Source organism: Chiloscyllium punctatum, chromosome 49, assembly GCF_047496795.1.
Source record: "Chiloscyllium punctatum isolate Juve2018m chromosome 49, sChiPun1.3, whole genome shotgun sequence".
In the NCBI taxonomy this organism is placed as follows: domain Eukaryota; kingdom Metazoa; phylum Chordata; class Chondrichthyes; order Orectolobiformes; family Hemiscylliidae; genus Chiloscyllium; species Chiloscyllium punctatum.
Window position 1 is genome coordinate 47,409,868 of NC_092787.1, and position 22,092 is coordinate 47,431,959.

At 42.4% G+C, this 22,092-nt stretch overlaps 1 protein-coding gene across 4 annotated transcripts in view; it reads left to right on the top strand.

Moving 5' to 3' along the window:
* The window catches only part of abca2 (ATP-binding cassette, sub-family A (ABC1), member 2), a 548,786-nt gene that overhangs the window by 359,328 nt on the left and 167,366 nt on the right, over window positions 1-22,092 (top strand). For all 4 annotated transcript variants that reach the window (XM_072566424.1, XM_072566423.1, XM_072566425.1 and 1 more), the window contains exons 17-19: window positions 4,089-4,279; window positions 5,556-5,706; window positions 15,040-15,244. In XM_072566424.1, coding sequence (XP_072422525.1) covers window positions 4,089-4,279; window positions 5,556-5,706; window positions 15,040-15,244 — 547 coding nt within the window. The remainder of the gene's footprint in view (window positions 1-4,088; window positions 4,280-5,555; window positions 5,707-15,039; window positions 15,245-22,092) is intronic.

Consider the following 22,092-nt stretch of genomic DNA (forward strand, 5'->3'; position numbering starts at 1 on the left):
ATCTCCAGCATCTGCAGACCTCACTGTCTCCCAGTCAACCCATACTGCCCCATCCATCCCCATCCATCCCCCTTTGTCCCGATACCTATCATACCAATTTGACTAGTATCCACCATGGCAGACCTCAGGAGCAAAGATGCAGTGTTGGGCTAAAAGAGATGAAATTCAGGGTGTCAGTTACAGACTTCATTGTTTTGAAACAATCATTCATAAAATCCCATTTGCTCCACTTATATTCCTTCAACTAAAATCTAATGAAATCCAATATTATTCAAGTGCACTGCCCCTTATACCAAGAAACTTTGGAATTTATAGTCCCACAAAAGAATGTATGACCATTAGTAGTTATCAATTAATCTGTTAGATTGTAGGCACCTCGCTATCACAATGAATATTTCTGAAATTAGACATGCAATGCTAATCCAGTGATGAAAATGGTTTATGTCAATAGTTTGAAATAGCAGTCATTATTTTTAATACTGCAGCCATTTAAAAGATCTTTCGACTGTTTAAAGGGCAGGACTTTGAAAAGCCTGGATTGCTAACTTTGATAAATGCTTCTGCCTGTTTTGCTAGTTGCTTTTAACAGGTCTGTTGACTGTTTCAATGAGCTTGAAAGGAACATGTTCATTCACTCTTCACACACATTTGTCCCTACATCTAACAATTCCAAAGAGCTTCTTAACTTTTCCGGAGAATATCATACCCATCCTGAGGTGCCCTGGGACTAGATTCGAATAATACTAATCTCTCTAAAGGTGCAGGAAAAGCGCAGCAGGTCAGGCAGCATCCAAGGAACAGGAGAATCGACGTTTCGGGCATAAGCCCTCCTTCAGGAATCCAAGGAACAGGAGAATCTCCAGCATCTGCAGTCCTCACTTTCTTCTCTAAAGGTGCACTAAAGATTAGATTCCCCTACAGTGTGGAAACAGGCCCTTCAGCCCAACAAGTCCACACCGACCCTCCGAAGAGTAACCCACCCAGACACATTTCCCTCTGACTAATGCACCTAACACTATGGGAAATGTAACATGGCCAGTTCACCTGACTTGCACGTCTTTGGACTGTGGGAGGAAACTGGAGCACCAGAGGAAACCCATACAGACACAAGGAGAATGTGTAAACTCCACGCAGTCACCAGAGGCTGGAATCGAACCTGGGTTCCTGGCATTGTGAAGCAGCAGTGCTAACTACTGAGCCACCGTGCCACAACGTTCCATACCCTGGCTATCTAAAAGAAACAGCAAAGTGTGTTTGTTTGTTTTTCTAATCGGCATACTTGTGATTTCACGCTCCATGGTTACAAAATCCTACTTTGGTGAAGACAGCTGATAATTGAAATGGCCATCTGTATCTGTAAAGCATGTATGTCTGAAACCTGCTGCTCTCATTTCTGCAGAAAGGAGAACTGTGATGATTCAGATGCAGAACTTACAACTTGTGGCCATTTTCATTGTGCTGGGGAGGCTGTCTATCATGGTAAAGATCTAAGCCTCAGTCCCAATGCCATCTGTATTGGAGTATTGACCTCTTGAATTAAGGGATATGCTTTGATATTTTATATTCAGACAATAGAGTTGCATACTTCCTGTGTGCACCTACTCTTGGGAATAGTGAAAATCATATAAGGTCATTAGGATTACACATTGCACACTGTTGTCTTGCCTGCTTAAAGGATCGTTCAAACATCTGAATGTTGTCATTCTTTTTAAATGTGTGTATAATTATCACATGCAATTTTTATTAATGTTGTACTATGGATCTCTGAAGATGATGTATTCAGAGGGAAATCGGTGGTTGTTTTGTTTCTCTTTAGGCTGTTCTCTTGTCAAGGTCTCAATTGACTCTAATGTTGCAGAAAACATTGTCCCAGGTTGATTTGCATCCTATTCCTTCACTTGTATTCCAAGTAGAAAGATCACATCACAGAATGATACAGCTCAGGATTAGATTAGATTAGATTCCCTACAGTGCGGAAACAGGCCCTTTGACCCAACGAGTCCACACCGGCCCTCCGAAGAGTAACCCTCCCAGACCCATTCCCCTACTCCCTACTAATGCACCTAACACTATGGGTAATTGAGCATGGCCAATTCACCTAACCTGCACATCTTTGGATTGTGGGAGGAAACCGGAGCACCCAGAGGAAACCCACGCAGGCACAGGGAGGATGTGCAAACTCCACACAGTCACCCAAGGCTTAAATCGAACCGTCTTTATGTAGTTCTTTGAAAGAACGTTCTAGTGGCTGCACATTGTTTTTTAAATATATAATGTTTCTTCTTTATAATAGGATTCATGGGTAGTGGCTTGCTGTCATGCACTGTACAATTAAGAACAGCAAGGCGAAAGTGAGGACTGCAGCTGCTGCAGATTAGGGTTGAGAGTGTGGTGCTGGAAAAGCACAGCAGGTCAGGCAGCATCCGTGGAGCAGGAAAATGGCCGTTTCAGGCAAAAGCCCTTCATCAGGAAAGAGGCTGGGAGCCCTACCTGTTGAAGGGCTTTTGCCTGAAACGTCGCTTTTCCTGCTCCTCGAATGCTGCCTGACCTGTTGTGCTTTTCCAGCACCACTCTCTCGATTTAAGAGCGGTAGCCTAGTTGACGAGTTGTGTTTTGAAGTAGTGGATAGCTTTCCTTCGGTGCAAACCAAGTCCCTCTGGAACTATAACATAAATGCTGGGCATCTGAATAAATCCAGAAAATTACCAGAAGTGCACAGTAATATGGGAAAGTGAAAAGACAAGATTTGGAGGCATGCCAGCCATAGGAACATGGATCATTTAATCATCATGTCTGTTTCTGAATCATTCAGTTGTTTGTTTCCAATGTTTTTCAATGAGTTCTGTGTGATATTCCGTAAACCAGGTGTTACTCACGTGAAGCTCATTGAATCATAGAATCTCCACAGGGTAGATGCAGGCTATTTAGCCCATCAAGTCCAATCCAACCCTTTGAAGAGCATCCCAACCAGATCTACATCCCTACCTATCCCTGTTCACCTGCATTTTCCATGGCTAATCCATCTCGCCAGCACATGGATAACACTATCCTACATTTACAAAAAGCCTTGATGTGGTTATTTAATGGACCAATGGAAAGTTGAATATCTTCTAGTGGTCAATTATGTTCATGCAGAAGAGGTCATGGAACAGTTAGTATGGTTTCTGATTCCGTTATCTAGCTTAACCACCTTAAATATTAAATCATAGTTATTACTCTATATCTAAATCAGCCATAAAGAGAGATGTGTTTCACAATTTGTTAAAGAATGAGATCCAGATAGTTGTTTTGTGAAGATGCCTTTATAAATCACCCAAAAAGCTACTTGCACTATTGGTCCATAAACATTGCAGGTTAAGTACTAATAGGCTGTAAGTGAGGACTGCAGATGCTGGAGATCAGAGCTGAAAATGTGTTGCTGGAAAAGCGCAGCAGGTCAGGCAGCATCCAAGGAACAGGAGAATCAACGTTTTGGGCATCAGCCCTTCTTCAGGAATGTCCGAAACGTCGATTCTCCTGTTCCTTGGATGCTGCCTGACCTGCTGCGCTTTTCCAGCAACACATTTTCAGTACTAATAGGCTGTGGCAACACCATTTTAGCTGCATGAACATAGTGTTTTTAGAGGAATCTTCCATGTCCTTACTGAATAGAGGTACACACTCAACTTGTGTATATATTTACTTGACTGAAAATCTTCCTCCAGTTGGTAGCAAAAGGAGGTAAGGCATTCACAATAAATTCAAAGCACTCAAACACACAACCATTTGTCTAACCAATTCACCAAAAAAACATGCACATTGATCAGCTGTGTGAATATCAGTACTGGTACAGCCATCTGAATATGTTGAGTTTTATTCGTTGTTTGAACTTACTGCACAAAAGTAGAACTAGCCAAATCCAGGTTTTCAGTTGCCCAATGTATCAGGAGAAAGTGAGGACCGCAGATGCTGGAGATGTATTGGCCAAGACTGTCACCTAGAAACTGAGAGACCTGAGTCTTGATCCTGGTGTGGAGCTGGTCAGTGTTGAAGAATAAGTCTGCCTCTAGATAAATATTTGTGAACAATCTGGCTGTCTCTTCCTTCAGGTCATGAAGATGATGGGGTTGAACAATGCTGTCCATTGGGTGGCCTGGTTCATCACTGGCTTTGTGCAGCTCTCTATCTCTGTGACAGCACTGACTGGCATCCTGAAGTACGGCAAAGTGCTGATGCACAGCGATCCCTTTATAATCTGGCTGTTTCTTACAATCTATGGCATCGCTACCATCATGTTCTGGTGAGTGTATCAAGCAGAGTTAAACCTGACTCAGGAATTAAGAATTAGCATATCTCATTCAAAATTGGAAGCTTCAGCACTCGCTTGTCTACTCTGAATCACCCCTTTTAGCCATTGTAAATATCTCGCCTTGATCGAATTTTGTGTGGCATAAATTTTATGTTGAGAAAAAAATGCCTTGATTTTTGACATTACAGAATTTTCTTTCTCTTCAGCTAATTGCCTCTCTTTGACTATGTTCAACTGGCAAAATGTGTTATCAGTAATAACCAGGAGTCATTCCAGCTCTTACTGTCTGGTATGGGTGTATTGAAAGGGTTAACACATTGATTCGTCAACCTGCTTGGCCATATAGTGAATGTGCCTCCAAGTGGCTTACCCATCCCAGAGCGAGACTATTACCTGAAGCTTCTGCTTTGGAGATGGGGTAGCACCTCCCTTGAGCTAATGATGTTAACCCAATTACCAAACATTTCCATCAGTCACCAGAATAGGAGCAGGCCATTCAGCCCTGCGAACCTGCACCTCCACCCAATTTGATCATGGCTGGTCTGCACCTCAATGGCACTTTTGCACCTTTACTCCATCGTTGATAGGCATTGACTATGAAAAGTGTATTTATCTTAATAACGAAAGCTCTGGTCGGTCCAGCAGCTAAGGCCTGCAGAGAGATTCAAGTCCAAATATCAACCATTCTATATGGTATGTAAAGAATGCTCCCTCATTTCTCTTCTGAATACACGAGCTTCAATCTTAAGATTATGTCATCTTGATCTTGATTTCCTTTACCAGAGACAGGGCAGCATTTGTTGCCCTAGTTGCTCTTAATTTGAGTGGCTTGCTAGGCCATTTCAGAAGGCAGGTAAGAGTCAACTACATTGCTGTGTATCTGGGGATGTGTAGCTAGACTAAGTTAGGATGGATATTTCCTTCCCGAAATGGGTGTTAATGATCCAGAACAGATTTTAACTATAATTACTGAGACTAGTTTTGTATTCCAGAATCTAAATTCCACCAGTTGCCAGAGGGATTTGAACCCGTTTCTCCAAAGCATTAGACTGGGCCTCTGTATTGCTAATCCAGTGACATTATCACTGTGCTGTAGACTTTGCCACACAATTTGATATCATTTAGTAGACATTTCCTTGTTACAAATACTGCACAGCATCTTAGTGACTTACTGGGACAAGTTAAACCCAATGTTCCTCTCTGATGAAATGGAAAACTGGTCTTTATAACTTTCATGGCACTGACTTCTTCCTTCATCTCTTAACAGTTTCCTGATCTCTGTGGTTTACTCCAAGGCGAAGCTAGCCTCAGCATGTGGTGGGATCATTTATTTCCTCAGCTACGTTCCATACATGTACGTGGCTATCCGTGAGGAGGTAGCCCATGATAGGATCACAGCATTTGAGAAGTGCATTGCGGTATGTATATTAAGAAAGAATATCATGATTCATAACGTTCTTCGGTGTGTACTCAATTCTAGAATGAAGGAAAATATCTATACAGCAGTTCACAGCGTACATACTAAAACAGGGAGCTGATGGCAATCATGAGTTAGAAGGAAGCAGATATAATAGGGATTTCTGAGAGAGAGCCATTGCAAAATCAAGTCTTGGAAGTAAACCTTGCAGGGTGTAACCTATAGAGAAATATTAAGGAAGGAGGTGAAGTAGGTAGACTTATTTGGGGTAACATAATGGCAGGAGGAATAATGGCACAAAATCACGATGTTGAATTGTTATGGACGAGATAAAGAATCTATCACATTAATAGGTGTAGTCTACAGATAACCTAATAGAGAAAGGGGAAAAATATGCAGAAAAATCAGAATAGAGTAACAAAACAAAGAATCTTGGGAAATTGCAAATCCCTCTGAAATTAATTGGACAGATGAGGTAGATAAAGAGAAAGGGGAATCAAAGTTATGGGACTGCTTTCTAACCCAATCTGTCAAAAATCAAAATAGAAAAAAATGCTACTGAATCCATTTATTGGTGGTGGTGTGGGGGAGGGGGGGAGGGTGGGGTGGGGAGAGCGGCGATGGAGTGGACCAAAGCAGAGTTCAGAAGGAAAGGTCAGGGAATATTTTGGCAATAGTGTCCATAACATATTTGTATTGCTGACTAGGTCAACATTTATTGCCTAGTTCTCATTGCCCTGGAAGAGGTAGTGATGAGTTGCCTTCCTGAACTGCTGTAGTCCTTGGTCTGTACAGACTCCCACAGTGATGTTATGAAGAGGGTTGTAGAATGTTGACACAGTGAAAGAACAGCAATATAGTTCGAAGTCAGGATTACATGTGACTCGGAAGGGAATTTGCAGATGATTGTATTCTCATGCACCACTGCTCTTATCTTTCTAGGTAATAGTAGTTATAGGGTTTGACAGGGACTGTTTGAAGAGCCATGGTGAGTTAATGCAGTGCACCTTATAGAATGTAGACACTACCACCACTACGTTCCATTGATGAAGGGTGTAAATGTTGAATATGGTGGTCAGTGGGCCAGTCAAGTGAGCCGCTTTGACCTGCATGGTTTTGAGTTTTTTTGGGTATTGTTGGAGCTGCACTTAAATGGGGAGTATTCTCACATGCTTGGCTAGTGTCTTATGGAAAGACTTTGGGGAGTCAGGAGGTGAGTTACTAACTACCACATTCTCTGTTTCCTAACCTGCTTTTGTAGTCACAATATTAATATGACTAGTTCAGTTCAAATACCATCAATGGTAACCCATAAACTTGATAGTGGTGGGATTCAACAATGGTAATGCCATTGAGCGTCAAGGAGTGACAGTTAGATTTTCTCTTGTTGAAGGTGATCATTGCCTACCACTTCAGAGGCATGAAGGACATTTACCACTTATCAGCCCAATTTTGAATGTTGCTTAGTCCTTGCTGGATATGGGCACAGACTATCTCAGTATCTAAGGAGATCAGAATGGTGCTGAACACCAGCGAAAATCTGCTAGATACAGGAGATTAGGAGTTGAGTCTTCATGTTGGAATCCAAACTGAGTGACATTGTGACAAAGGTTCTGAAGAAGAGTTGCTGGACTCGAAACATGAACTCTGTATGCTGCCAGACCTTTGTGGGCTCCACTGGGTAGCATTATCAGTGACCCCTTTGATCATTTTACTGATGATTGAGTGTGGACAGGCAGAGCCTCAGTTGGGAGAAAGTCAGGACTGCAGATGCTGGAGATCAGAGTCAAAAAGTGTGGCACTGGAAATACACAGTAGGTCAGGCAGCATCCGAGGAGCAGGAGGGTCGACGTTTTGAGCATAAGCTCTTCATCAGGAATGTAGCCAGATTGCATGTGTCCTGCTTTTTGCTTATACGACATACCTGGGCAATTTTTCACACTGTTGATAAATGCCACTTTTGTAGGTGTACTGGAACAGCGTGGTCAGGGACCCGGCCAGTTCTGGAACACAAGTCTTCAATAGAATCGCCAGAATATTGTCGTGACCTTTATACCTTGCAGTGTCTTCAGCCACTTCTTGATATCACAGGCATTGAATTGAATTGGTTGAACAATGCGATCTGTGATGCTGGGGTCCTCAGAAGGCAGTCAGCCATTGATCAACCACTTGGCACTTCCAGCTGAAGGTTGATGCAAATACCCCAGTCGTGTCTTTTGCACTGATGTTCTGGGCTCTCCATGGCCGTTGGGGAAATCTGCAGAGCCTGGACTTGCTTTTGATTGTTCATTTATCCAACCAGCGACCATTACCAACTGGTTGTGAGTTAGATCTGTTCTGTTAGAATCCCTATAGTGCAGATAGAGTCTACGCAACCCTCCAAAGAACATCCCACCCAGACCCACCCCAACCCCATATCCCCACGTTAACTATGGTTAATCCAACTAGCCTGTACATCCCTGGCCACTATGGGCAATTTAGCATGGCCAATCCATCCTAACTTGCACATCTTTGGACTGTGAGAGAAAAATTGGAGCACCCTTCATGACACAGGCAGACATGGGAAGAATGTGCGAACAGTCATATGAGGCTAGAATTGAACACTGGTCCCTGGCGCTGTGAGGCAGCAGTGCTAACCACTGAGCCACCGTGCTGCCCTGTTGGTGTGGGATCATTTAGCCCTGGGCTGTTTCTCCTCTTTTTTTTGGCACACAGTTCCTGCTGTGTTGTAGCTTCTCCGGATTGACAATCCCTTTTTAGGTATGCTCACGGCATGACCATTTGTATACTTCAGTGAACTACGGTTAATCTCCGGGCTTGATGATTATGGTAGAGTGGGGTATATGCTGCGCGATGAGGTTGCAGATTGTGTTAGAGGAAGATGCTGCTATTGATAAGCCCTAGCACCTCATGAATGTTCAGTGGCTAGATCTGCTTGAAGTCTTCCATTTTTCCTGATAATATTGCCACACAACGCAATGTAAAGTATTCTCAATTTGAAGGTGGGACTTTGTCTCAAAGGACTGAGTGGTGGCCACTTTTACCACTGCTGTCAAAGACCTACTCCAGGTAGATTAGTGAGGTGGAGGTCAGGTATGTCTTTCCTTTCTTATTAGTTCCCTCACCACCTGCTGAAGACTTTACCTATGTCCTTTCAGACTCGAGCCACTCGCTCTGCAGTTCTGCTGCTGAGCCACTGTTGGTGGTGAACATGGAAATCATACAGAGTAGGCATTGATTTCATCCTCAGTGCTTCCTCCACATGGTGTCAACAAGGTGGAGTGCTGTTTCATCAGCTGAGGGATGGTGTGAGGGGCAGGAGGTTTCCTTTTCCATGTTTGATCTGTTCCCCTGGGGCCCAGAATCAATGTTAGGGACAGACTCCTTCCTGACTTAAGCCACAGTGCCACCTCTGCTGTTTGGACAAGATATCCCCCATGCTGAGTTTCTGGGATATTTCCTGCAACATATTTGTGTAATTATGACTAGACAGCTCTCCCAATTTTTGCTCAATCTCCCAGATGTTGGTAAGGAGGACTTTGCAGAGTTGACGGGGCTACGTTTGCTGTGGTCATTTCTAGTTAGAGTTAGAGTGCTCACTTGCCTCTCTGGTTTAAGATTGGTTATAGTCCAACAGATCATAGAACAGTACAGCACAAGACAGACCCTTCGGCTGTCGATGTTGTGCCAAACTTTTATCCTACTCTTAAGATCTAACTAACCTATGTACCCTTCATTTACTGTCATCCATGTGCTTATTTAAGTGTCCCTTAAGTATCCCTGTTATATCTGACTCTACTACCACCACTGGCCGTGCATTCCATGCACCCACCACACTCTGTGTATAGAACCAACCTCCAACATCTCTCCTAAACCTTCCTCCAATCATCTTGAAATTATGCACCCTTGTGATAGCCATTTCTGCCCTGAGAAAAAGTCCCTGGCTATCCACTCTATCTATGCCTCTCATCATCCTGTACACCTCTATCAAGTCACCTCTCATCTTTCTTCGCTCCAATGAGAAAAGCCCCAGCTCCCTCAAACTTTATTTATAAGACCTGCCCTCCAGTCCAGGCAGCATTCTGATAAATCTCCTCTGCACCCTCTCTAAAGTTTCCATATCCTTCCTATAACGATGCAACCAGAACCGAACACAATATTCCAAGTGTGGTCTAACCAAGGTTTTATAGAGATGCAACATAACCTCTCAGGTTTTAAATTCAATCCCCCTGTGAATGAAAGCCAACACACCGTATGTCTTCTTAACAACCCTGTCAACTTGCGTGGCAACTTTGAGGGATCTATGGACGTGGACCCCAAGATCCCTCTGTTCCTCCACACTGCCAAGAATCCTGCCTTTAACCCTGTAATCTGCAATCAAATTTGACCTTCCAAAATGAATCACATATCTGAAGCACGCCTTCCTACACTAGCCCTGCAGCCACATGTTCAGTTGCACTCGCTGTCTGTTCCTAGCCTCACTAGCCCATGGCACCAGTAGCAATCCTGAGATTACTGCTCTGCTCGTCCTGCCTTTTAACTTCCAACCTAACTCCCTATATTCACTTTTCAGGTCCTCGTCCCTTTTCCTAGCTGTGTCATTGGTACCGATGTGTACCACAACTTCTGGCTGCTCACCTTCCCCCTTAAGAATCCTGTAGACTCAATCCGAGACAACCCTGACCCTGGCACCCAGGAGGCAATGTACCATCCGGGAGTCTCATTAGCGACTACATAATCTCTTGTCTGTTCCTCTAATTATTGAACCTCCTGTCACTATCACTCTCCTATTCTCTTCCCTTCCTTTCTGAGCCACAGAGCCAGGCTCAGTGCCAGAGACCTGATGCTGTGGCTTTTCCCTGGTAGGCCGTTTTCCCCCCCCCCCAACAGTATCCAATCCTGACCCCTCCACCCCCCCAACAGTAATGTACTTATTACTGAAGGGAACAGCCGCAGGGGGTCCCTGCATTTACTGCATATTCCCTTTCCCTCTCCCTCTCTTCTCAGTCACCCAGCTACCTTTATCCCATTACTTAGGTGTGACCACCTCCCTATAAGCCCACTTTATCGCTCCCTCAGCTTCCCGAATGATCTGAAGTTCATCCAGCTCCAGCTCCAGTTCCCTAATGTGGTCTGTGAGGAGCTGGAATTGGGTGCACTTCTTGCAGGCAAAGTCAGCAGGAAGGTGACCCTTACCTCCCACACCCTGCAAGACGAGCATGCCCTAACCTCCATCCCTTCTGCTCTAAACTGCCAAAAGTGATAAAGAAAGAAAGACAACCTTACCTTACCAGCCCTTCAGACAGTCTTTTTTTTGGTTCGAGGAGGAGGACAGGTGGGAGACACTGCACGTGTCGTGTTTTGGGTTTAGCCACTGCCTGAATATGTTAGTTCTCTTAGCCAGCAGTCCCTATGTCCACTTCCGCCTCCATTCAGCCTTCACTCACGAGGTAAGTGTTTTATATTCAAATTTACTTTCCCCGGACTGTCCCTTGGCTTGTACACTCTCACCACCCGCTGCTGAAATGGTGATGATGAAGGTGACTTCACCTCATGAAGGGGCTACACTCTGAAGGCTTACAATTTCAAATAAACCTGTTGGATGACAACCTGGCATCCTGTGACTTCTGACTTTGTCCACCCCAGTCAAATACCGGCACCTCCACATCACAGTTTAAGACCATAAGAAATAGGAACAGGAGTAGGTTGTCTCACCCCTCTGGCCTGCTCTGCCATTCACTAAGGGGGTCATTGCTGATCCAAAACTTCTCACATATAATTTCCTGCCCCTTCTCCATAATCCTTGATTCCCATACTGTTGTAGTGGCTTCCTTGGGCCCCTTCAGGCACACCCATAGGAGAAAAACACATTGTTGTGGGTCTGGAGTCACATGTGGGCTAGACCAGGTAGGATTTCCTTCCTTAAAGGGTATTAGTGATCCAAATTGGTCTTTACAACAGTTGACAGTGGTTACTGAATACAATTAGGCTCACATTTTAATTCCAAATTTTTTGAATTAAAATTTCACCATCTGGGACTCAAGCCCAGAAACATGAGCTTGGGCTTTTGAATGACGAGTCCATTGACATTACCACTCACCCTTTGTAATGATGAGAGGAAGATGAAAATTAAGTTAATAGCTTGGAGTAAAATAAGTTTTGACAGGCTGAAAAAACAACTTGTGAAAGTAAAATCAGCAATGATCTTTGCAAACACTAAAGTAGAATAATAATACTCATAGAAATCCGAGTGCAGGAGAATTCTCTTTCACTAGAAGGGAGCAGAGAAACGAAACAGCAGGAAGACTTCGTGGTTGAATAAAGACCTCAGGGAACAATTGAGGGTTAGGAAAGAGTCGTGTATTCATTTTATGGTTGTAGAGGAGTACATAATAAGAGAGAATTCAAAGAGATAATGGGAGAAATAAAAACCCAAGTCAATTTTTACACATATGGAGTCAGCTATTACGAGGGGGCACAGCTTTAAGTTAAGGGGTGGTAGGTATAGGACAGATGTTAGGGGTAGGTTCTTTACTCAGCGAGTCGTGAGTTCATGGAATGCCCTGCCAGTAGCAGTGGTGGACTCTCCCTCTTTATGGGCATTTAAGCGGGCATTGGATAGGCATATGGAGGATAGTGGGCTAGTGTAGGTTAGGTGGGCTTGGATGGGCGCAACATCGAGGGCCAAAGGGCCTGTATTGCGCTGTATTCTTCTATGTTCTATGAGGCAAGCAAAGAGGAATTATAAAATTGAATGATGAACGTAAAATAGTGAAATATTTTAAAAACACAACAATAAAAAATGTAAGGCTATGACAGCAATAGGATCTTAGAGGGATAGACAAGACAATATCCCAGTAATAAAGAGATGGCAGATGTGTTAAATACTTATTTTACAGTATTTACCAGAGAGATCGAATAGGTCAGCATGACATGAGATGAGCAGTCAGATGACTGCGTTTGAAATTTATACAAAGGATCTATTGGACAAACTAAATAATGCAATACGTAACAGGGGTATGTCAACACATTTGCGTAATTGTCAAATTAAGTTCTACACAGATAAATGTGTGGTTGTATGTTCTGGTAGGAAGAATATGAAGGTCACGTTACTTGGAAGGTGCAGGTCTAGGTGAGTAGAGAGGCAACAAGGTCTTCGAAGATAAACACGCCAGTCACTGCAGGTTCACAAGGCTATCCTAACCAAACACTTGACTTTATTTCTACAAAGTAGGGAAGTTATGCTCATGTTGAAAATGAGGACAGTGTAATATGCATGACCACAATTTAACCTCTCCTCCCTTGTCTGCTTTTTTTATTGTGCTGGATTTGCAGAACACATCAAAGTATTTGGATGTGTCTCTGTGGATACATTTCCTGTATAGTGAACAGCAGGACAAATTTGTCTGGGATCGCTCAATATTGCGTCTAATTACCTAGAATATGCGGAACAGAAACCGACGACTTGGCACAACCATATTACACTATCTTCATTTTCAACATGCTGAAGTTTCTGCTCCCCTTGAGCCTCTCTGACTTTTCTTTTCTCTCAAGCACTGTATCCATTTATTCTCTTCTCCCTTAAATACTAGTCCAGCTTGCCCTTTAAAGCATTTATTCCATTTGCTTCTACTGTTCCCTATAGTAACATATTCCACATTATTGCTGCTTTTAGAGTATCACTGTTTCTCTGAATTCTATATTGATTTTTGGTGACTATTTTACACCGATGCCCTTTATTATGTCAATGAAAAGAGAGGCAAGGAAAGGGAATCTGTAATGTAGTCCAATTGAGGTCAACCTTCATGCATATTATGCATATTTTCATTTCTGCAGTTGGATCCTGGAAGCACAAGGGAGATTATGGAAATGGTTGTCCATTTGTGCTGGGCCCTCTACTTTTTATCATTTATATAAATGATTTGGATGCGAGCATAAGAGGTACAGTTAGTAAGTTTGCAGATGACACCAAAATTGGAGGTGTAGTGGACAGTGAAGAAGGTTACCTCAGATTACAACAGGATCTGGACCAGATGGGCCAATGGGCTGAGAAGTGGCAGATGGAGTTTAATTCAGATAAATGCGAGGTGCTGCATTTTGGGAAAGCAAATCTTAGCAGAACTTATGCATTTAATGGTAAGATCGTAGGGAGGGTTGCTGAACAAAGAGACCTTGGAGTGCAGGTTCATAGCTCCTTGAAAATGGAGTCGCAGGTAGATAGGATGGTGAAGAAGGCATTTGGTATGCTTTCCTTTATTGGTCGGACTATTGAGTACAGGAGTTCGGAGGTCCTGTTGCGGCTGTACAGGACATTGGTTAGGCCACTGTTGGAATATTGCATGCAATTCTGGTCTCCTTCCTATCGGAAAGATGTTGTAGAACTTGAAAGGGTTCAGAAAAGATTTACAAGGATGTTGCCAGGGTTGGAGGATCTGAGCTACAGGGAGAGGCTGAACAGGCTGGGGCTGTTTTCCCTGGAGCGTCGGAGGCTGAGGGGTGATCTTTTTGAGGTTTACAAAATTATGAGGGGCATGGATAGGATAAATAGGCAAAGTCTTTTCCCTGGGGTGGGGGAGTCCAGAATGAGAGGGCATAGGTTTAGGGTGAGAGGGGATAGATATAAAAGAGACCTAAAGGGGCAACGTTTAATGCAGAGGGTGGTACGTGTATGGAAATAGCTGCCAGAGGATGTGGTGGAGGCTGGTACAATTGCAACATTTAAGAGACACTTGAATGGGTATATGAATAGGAAGGGTTTGGAGGGATATGGGCCAGGTGCTGGCACGTGGGACTAGATTGAGTTGGGATATCTGGTCAGCATGGACAGGTTGGACTGAAGGGTCTTTTTCCATGCTGTACATCTCTATGACTCTATAAAGCAGCCCTACTCTCAAGACATGTCGGACTCTGGTCACTACAGAACTAGGCATAACACAACCCGAGAGATTTCTACTAAGTGCATTCACCTAGATACAAACATTTTGAAGAGCTGGTACTAAACTGCAGGATGACCCTGGTGTAGTGCTGGGAGGAGGACAAGAGGGGATAGGTTGGTGGGGGGTGCAGTGGTGAGGAAGAGAAGCAATCAGTTTTGTGTCACAGACAGGAAAAAAAGATACCACACAGATGTTAAAATGCACTTTCCTAGAAACATTCTTCTCAAGTTTCTCAAAACTATAGGATGTCTGTATTCACTCAGTAAGAACTGTGTGCAGTGTTATCATGATGTTTCATATATAAAATGTAGATATATTCACACACACTTAATCAAACACTTTAATGCTAACAGAAAATAAGAAGTATTAAGCACTAATTCTGTTCTTTGGTCTTTCAGTCCCTCATGTCCACAACTGCATTTGGGCTTGGTTCGAAATATTTTGCTCTCTATGAGGTGGCAGGTGTTGGAATCCAGTGGCACACCTTGAACCAGTCACCAGTAGAAGGAGATGATTTCAACCTTCTGCTCTCCATGGTCATGCTCATCGTGGATGCTACTGTTTATGGAGTTCTGACATGGTACATCGAAGCTGTCCATCCAGGTATTACTTAATCATTCACCCCTCATATTTGTGCAGTTTTACTTACAAGTGTTTGAAGGCAACGTATCGAGTGGATCCCTTCTATCTTCCTGTGTATGTGTTCAGACTCTGCCTTCCTGTCACAAGCTACCTTGTTGACTATGTTAACCATTAGCGAGCCATTAGCAAGCTTCAGCAATTAAGATATTAGCACATTTTGTGTAAGATGATCTTGATCCAGAGAAATTGATTTCCCATTCCATTCTAGTGACCCTGTGCCTCCTGCTCTAGGGTTAAAGGGATCAAAGTGTATGGCAAGAAATTGGGAACAGGGAAGGAGTTGGATAATCAGCAATGATCCTATTGAATAACAGATTAAAGTCAAAGGCCGACTCCTGGTCCTATTTTCTGTATTTCTACGTCTTGATAAACATTTTTTTTCTGTCATGATTTCAGTTCTGTTTTCAGCTGTTTGGGACCATTCAGCATGGTGGCTCAGTGGTTAACACTGCTGCCTCACAGCCCCAGGGACCCAGGTTCGATTCTAGCCTTGGGCAACTGTCTGTGTGGAGTTTGCACACTCTCCCTGTGTCCGCATGCGTTTCCTCCCACAATCCAAAAATGTGCAGCTTAGGTGAATTGTGTTCAGGAATGTGCAGGTTAGGTGCCTTAGTCAGGCTTAAATATAGAATAATAGGGCAGGGGAATAGGTGGGTTACACTTCGGAGTATTGGTGTAGCCTTGTTGGGCCGAAGGGCCTGTTTCCACACTGTAGGGAATCGAAATCTAATGTTAATTGCCAAAATTTACACAGCAGTTTTTAAAAAGAAAAAGTTTGCTTTTATCTCAAGGTCTTTAGAATGCAAAGTGTGGAAGGGATGCTTTGGTTATCTGGAGCCTTTATTCAATCCATCTGGGTTACAGGTAGTTAAATCAGGAAAACACACCTCAGGAAAGATGACTTGACTTTAGAAGACTCTGTAGTGCATCCAGTGGGGGTCTTGCAGTGCAGTGTGTAGCATCCCTATATCTGAATCAGAAGCTCCATGTTCAAGTCCCACTCTGGAACTTGATGACTAAGAAAGGTACATTCACCATAGAACATTGAAGCCAAATAGGCTGACCACCTGCAAAGCCTTCTATTATATGCCAATGACAGGTGATAAGATTGGATGGATTTTCTCATGAACCATGTGGTGGAATGAACATTGGATTCCCTATGATCATTGACCATAGGTGTCAACTAACCTGGGCTCTCTGGGTAAAATATAACATACTGCCACCACAGAATGATGTATCCGCCACAATGATAGAGGAACTTAAATGATTTAATTATAAGGGCCAATAACTCCTTTGTATTGGTTAGAAATGAGAGGTTTGAAGGTTGATCTAATTGGGATGCTAATAATTATAACTAGGTCCAAGGATGCCCTGGGTTCAAGTCCCACCAGTTCCAGAGGTGTGTAATAATATCACTGAGCAGGTTGATTAAAACATAGGCTATAATTGGGTCCAATCGGCTCAAATGGTAAAATGTCCTGTTAGATGTGGAGTCCAGGACCATGGAACATCATCTTCATTCAGAGTTAGGCCAGTTGGTATTGACTTGGGAATTAGTTCTGGATGCTACACACTGCACTACAAGATCTCTCCTGGATACACTGTAGCATCTTCTGTTGTCAATTCATCTTTGCCTGAGGTGTTCTTTGCTAATCTAACTACCTGTAATCCAGACGAATCTAATAAAGGCTCCAGATAATCAGAGCATTCTCCCAAAAATACTGTTGCGGTTGGTTCAATTGAAAACTTCGAGAGATTTTATTGTAAAGATTTTTTGATTTAACCTATTTTCTTGATCAACCTGTTCAAAGATGTTATTACGCACCTCTGGAGCAGGTGAGACTTGTACACGGCCTCCCAGTCCAGGGTACGGATACGACCACTGTGTCGCAAGGTTGGGGAGGGGCTAGATTTACTTTAATTAGGTAAAGGAATCCAAGCATATGACTGAATTGAACATAAATGAAATTGGGTATAGATCAGTCAGGATCTAATTGAATGACAGGGCAGATTCTAGAGGCTGAAAGATCCGCTCTCGTTTCTAGTTTCCTAAGAAAATCTACAAGGTATAAAGTGTACTAATCAACTTTGAATGGTTCATATTGTCATTCACACCTGTTTCCAAGTGACAAAGCTATGAAGCAGGAGCTCTTGAGCAGACATTCATAGCCTCCCTAGTGTATTTTGCATCAGTGTTTACTGTGCAGAAGAGCATGGAAGATATAGAAAATGGGGAAAAGATGGTGACAGCTTGAAAAATATCCATTATTACAGAGGAGGTGGTGCTGGATGTCTTGAAACGCATAAAAGTGGATAAGTCCCCAGGACCTGATCAGGTGTACCCTAGACCTCTGTGAGAAGCTAGGGAAGTGATTACTGGGTCCCTTGCTGAGGTTGGCTAATGTGGTGCCACTAATTAAGAAAGGTGGTAAGGCAACATCAGGGAACTATGGATCGGTGTGTCTGACATTGGTGATGGGCGGGTTGTTGGTGGGAATCCTGAGGAGCAGCATTTACATGTATTTGGAAAGGCAGGGACCGATGAGGGATAGTCAGTATGGCTTTATGTGGGGGAAGTCATGTCTCAGAAACTTGATTGAGTTTTTTTTGAAGAAATAACAAAGAGGATTGATGAGGGCAGAGTGGTGGACGTGATCTATATGGACTTGAGAAAAACGTTCGACAAGGTTCCCCATGGCAGACTGGTTAGCAAAGTTAGATCTCATGGAATACAGGGAGAACTAACCATTTGGATACAGAACTGGCTCAAAGGTAAAAGATAGAGGGTAGTGGTGAAGGGCTGTTTTTCAGACTGGAGGCATGTGACTAGTGGAGTACCACAAGGATCAGTGCTGGATCCACTGTTTTTCATAATTTACATAAATGATTTGGATTTGAGCATTAGAGGTATAGTTAGTAAATTTGCAGATGACACCAAAATTGGAGGTGATGTGGACAATGAAGAAGGTTACCTCAGATTACAATGGGATCTTGATCAGATGAGCCAATGGGCTGAGGAGTGGCAGATGGAGTTTAATTTAGATAAATGTGAGGTGCTGCATTTTGGGAAAGCAAATCTTAGCAGGACTTATACATTAATGGTATGGGCCTAGGGCTGTTACTGAACAAAGAGACCTTGGAGTGCAGGTTTATAGCTCCTCGAAAGTGGAGTCGCAGGTAGATAGGATAGTGAAGAAGGCATTTGGTATGCTTTCCTTTATTGGTCAGAGTATTGAGTACAGGAGCTGGGAGGTCACGTTGTGGCTGTACAGGACATTGGTTAGGCCACTGTTGGAATATTGCGTGCAGTTCAGATCTCCTTCCTCTTGGAAGGATGTTGTGAAACTTGAAAGTGTTCAGAAAGATTTACAAGGATGTTGCCAGGGTTGGAAGATTTGAGCTATGGGGAAAGGCTGAATAGGCTGGGGCTGTTTTCCCTGGAGTGTCAGAGCTGAGGGGTGGCCTTATAGAGGTTTATAAAATCATGAGGGGCACGGTTAAGATAAGTAGACAAGGTCTTTTCCCTGGGGTGGGGAAGTCCAGAACTAGAGGGCATAGGTTTAGGGTAAGAGGGAAAAGATATAAAAGAGACCTAAGAACCAACCTTTTCACGCAGAGGGTGGTATGGGTGTGGAATGAGCTGCCAGAGGAAGTGGTGGAGGCTGGTACAATTACAACATTTAAAAGTCATCTGGATGGGTATATGAATAGAAGGGTTTAGAGGGATTTGGGCCAAGTGCTGTCAAGTGGGACTAGATTAGGTTAGGATAGGTTAGGTCGGCATGGAAGAGTTGGACCGAAGGGTCTACTTCCATGCTGTACATCTCTATGACTCTAAGTTGTCCACTTTTTCAGATTATTCTTTGAACAATGCGATGTTGATAACATATTGCTTTATATTCTGTAATCATTATTGTAAGACTGATTCTCTTTCTCTGGACTGAAGTGGAGTTTAAAGGATTGACAATCATTGTTCTGTTTTGGATTAAGCTCACAGATTTTGCTAATGAAGAGGTGCAGAGCCAGTCGACACTATGATGTATGAAGGCCTCAATGATGATGGTCCAGCTGTACCTTGCCTTTCAGGCTCCTGAGACTTTGCTAGTCAGATTGTAGTGAATCTTACTCTTGCAACTAGTTTATTAAATATAATTTAAAAATAAAAACAAAATGAAATGTCTGACTATGTCAGATTGATGCACAGAATATCATCAAGCATGGACCAACCATAGTTGATTTGTGCCATTCTGATAGTTTTATTTGTGTGTTTGAGCACATTATGTTTTCATTCTGCACACCAGCCTAATACCCATGAAATTATTTGCCAGTCAGTTTATGTAATGTGAAAGCAGGCTCTCTGGCTTTAAATAAGATTCCAATCTAAAGGATATTGATTTCATGAGGACTGATTGACAGGACATGAAGTGCAGTCAGCTTGATCTCTCCCTGGAGATGCAGCTCATGTATAAATACATTTTGTGTGAAAAATTGACATCACATTTCTTGATATGCACATTGATTCTTGGTCTAATCAGTTGGTGGACTGAAAATATTAAGCTATACTTATCTGTTTTAAAGTTGTGAACAACCTCTTTGAATGGCCTTTGACATTGCCATATCTGGTTCTCGGTGTTAAATTTGAACTCTGAGAAGTTTGTTTTGACTGGTTTAATAACGCAGGAAGTTTTTATATGCATGAAGAGAAATCCCATGGCGTGACAACAGTAAAGTGTAGGAGTATAAATACTTGCCAAATTGGGAAAGAGGATTTGAGAGTCATACAGTAGATCATTTTAAAATGGCAATGTTTTTTCACATTTAATGTGTCCTGTTTATTAGCATAATTCTTTTGCAGTTATGTTTACATGAAGAAACAAATGTATTAACGGTATTAATTACGTGCTTGCCATATAAAAGTAAAGTCATCATAGAGAAATGATTTGTTTGACAGTAAAGAAATACAATATGAAGAATCTTGATGATCTGGCTAACACACCCTTTTCCACCTCACACCAATTTTATACACAAAATTTGTATATTAATGTAGAATAAAGCAATAATGTTTCTGGATATCTCATAGAATCGTACAGAACAGAAGCGGCCCTTTGGCCCATTGAGTCTCTGCCAACAAAAGGCTACACCAAATCTACACGAGTCTCAGTCCAAAACCTGGTCCATAAGCTTGAATGTTATGACATTTCAAGTGCTCGTCCAAGTTCTTTTCAGAGATTGTGAGATTTCCTACCTCATCTACCCTCCCAAACCTCTGAATTGAAAACAAAGCCTCAAATCACCTCTAAATTTCCTGCTTTTTGCCTTAAAATTATGCCCCTTGCTGATGATCCTTCAATTAAGGGGAATGTTGCTTTCTATTCACCCTGTCCACACCCCTCATAATCTTAGACACTTTGATCAGGTTCTCCCTTGGATCTCTGCTTTTTCAATAAGGTAATCTCTCTTTCTTCTGAACTCTAATGAGTACAGGCCCAAACTACTGAACCTGTCCTCATCTCTCTTTAAATGAAGTGACCAAAACTGTGCTAAATGTGGTCTAACAATGGCTTGTATAGTTTTAGTAAGAGTTCACTTTTTTATATTACATTCCCTTTGAAATAAAGATCAACATTCCATTTACCTTCCCTTATGTGTGCTGAACTTATGCATAGCTTTTGAAATTTCTGTATGAGGATTCATGAATCCATCTGCGCTGCGGTTTTCTGCAGTCTCTCGCCATTTAAACAATATTAAGCTCCTCTCTTCTTCCTGCTAAAGGGATTTGCTACGATCCTTAACTTCCTTAGTTGCATAAACTCTCACGTTTTTCCACATTCTATTCCATTTGCCAAGTGTTTGCCCTTAAAGACAAGTTTTAACTCTGTCTTTTAGTTAGCTAATCCTCTATCCATGCAAATGTAGTAACCCCAATACCGCGAGCTCTTAGCATATTAAATAGCCTTATGTGCAGTACCTTACCAAAAGCCTTTTGCAATTTAAAATGCATTAGATCTGTTGGTACCCTTTTATCTGTCCTGTTTGTATCTCCTCAATGAATTCTAATAAATTTGCCTGGCACGATTTCACCTTCATGAAATCATGCACTGCTGTAATATCCTTAAGAATAGATTCTAACAGTTTCCCAAAGACACATGTTAAGCTAACTTGCCTATAACTATGCCTGATTCTCATGCTCCTCGGATGCTGCCTGACACGCTGTGCTTTTCCAGCACGACACTTTCGACTATAGTTACCTGTCTTCCGTTTCCGAGTTGAATGAGTTTAAAACCGTCAGATTCAGGGGAATTATCAATCTTAAGACCCATTAGTTTCCCTAATCTCTTTTTTTTTTCTCCGGATAATTCTCCCCCACTTTTCCCCCTTGGTTCTTTTGTATTTTTGAAATGCTACTAATGTGCTGTCCCATGAAAACTGATGCAATTGTTTTAAACTCCTCTGCCATTTCCTTGTTCTCTGTTATTTCCCCACTCATTCTGTCATGGGGTCGAAGTTTGCCTTGGCATGTATGTGAGAAAGCTTTTACCATCCATTTTTAAAATACTTGCTAGTTTGTCTCAGTGTTTACATTCTCTCATTTTTGTCATCTTTTGATTTTTGAAATTTACTGTGAATCTTTGTCTTTTTATTCTTTCTATTTGTTACAGTCCTTAACTTCCTTTGTTTACCTTGGTTCATTTACCATTTTGTAGGATTCTTCTTTCTCGCTGGGATAGTTCTTTAATGCGAATCATAAAGCATTTTTTTTTAAATGTCTGGCTTTGTTCATTACCTTCATTCCTTGGTAATTATTTTAA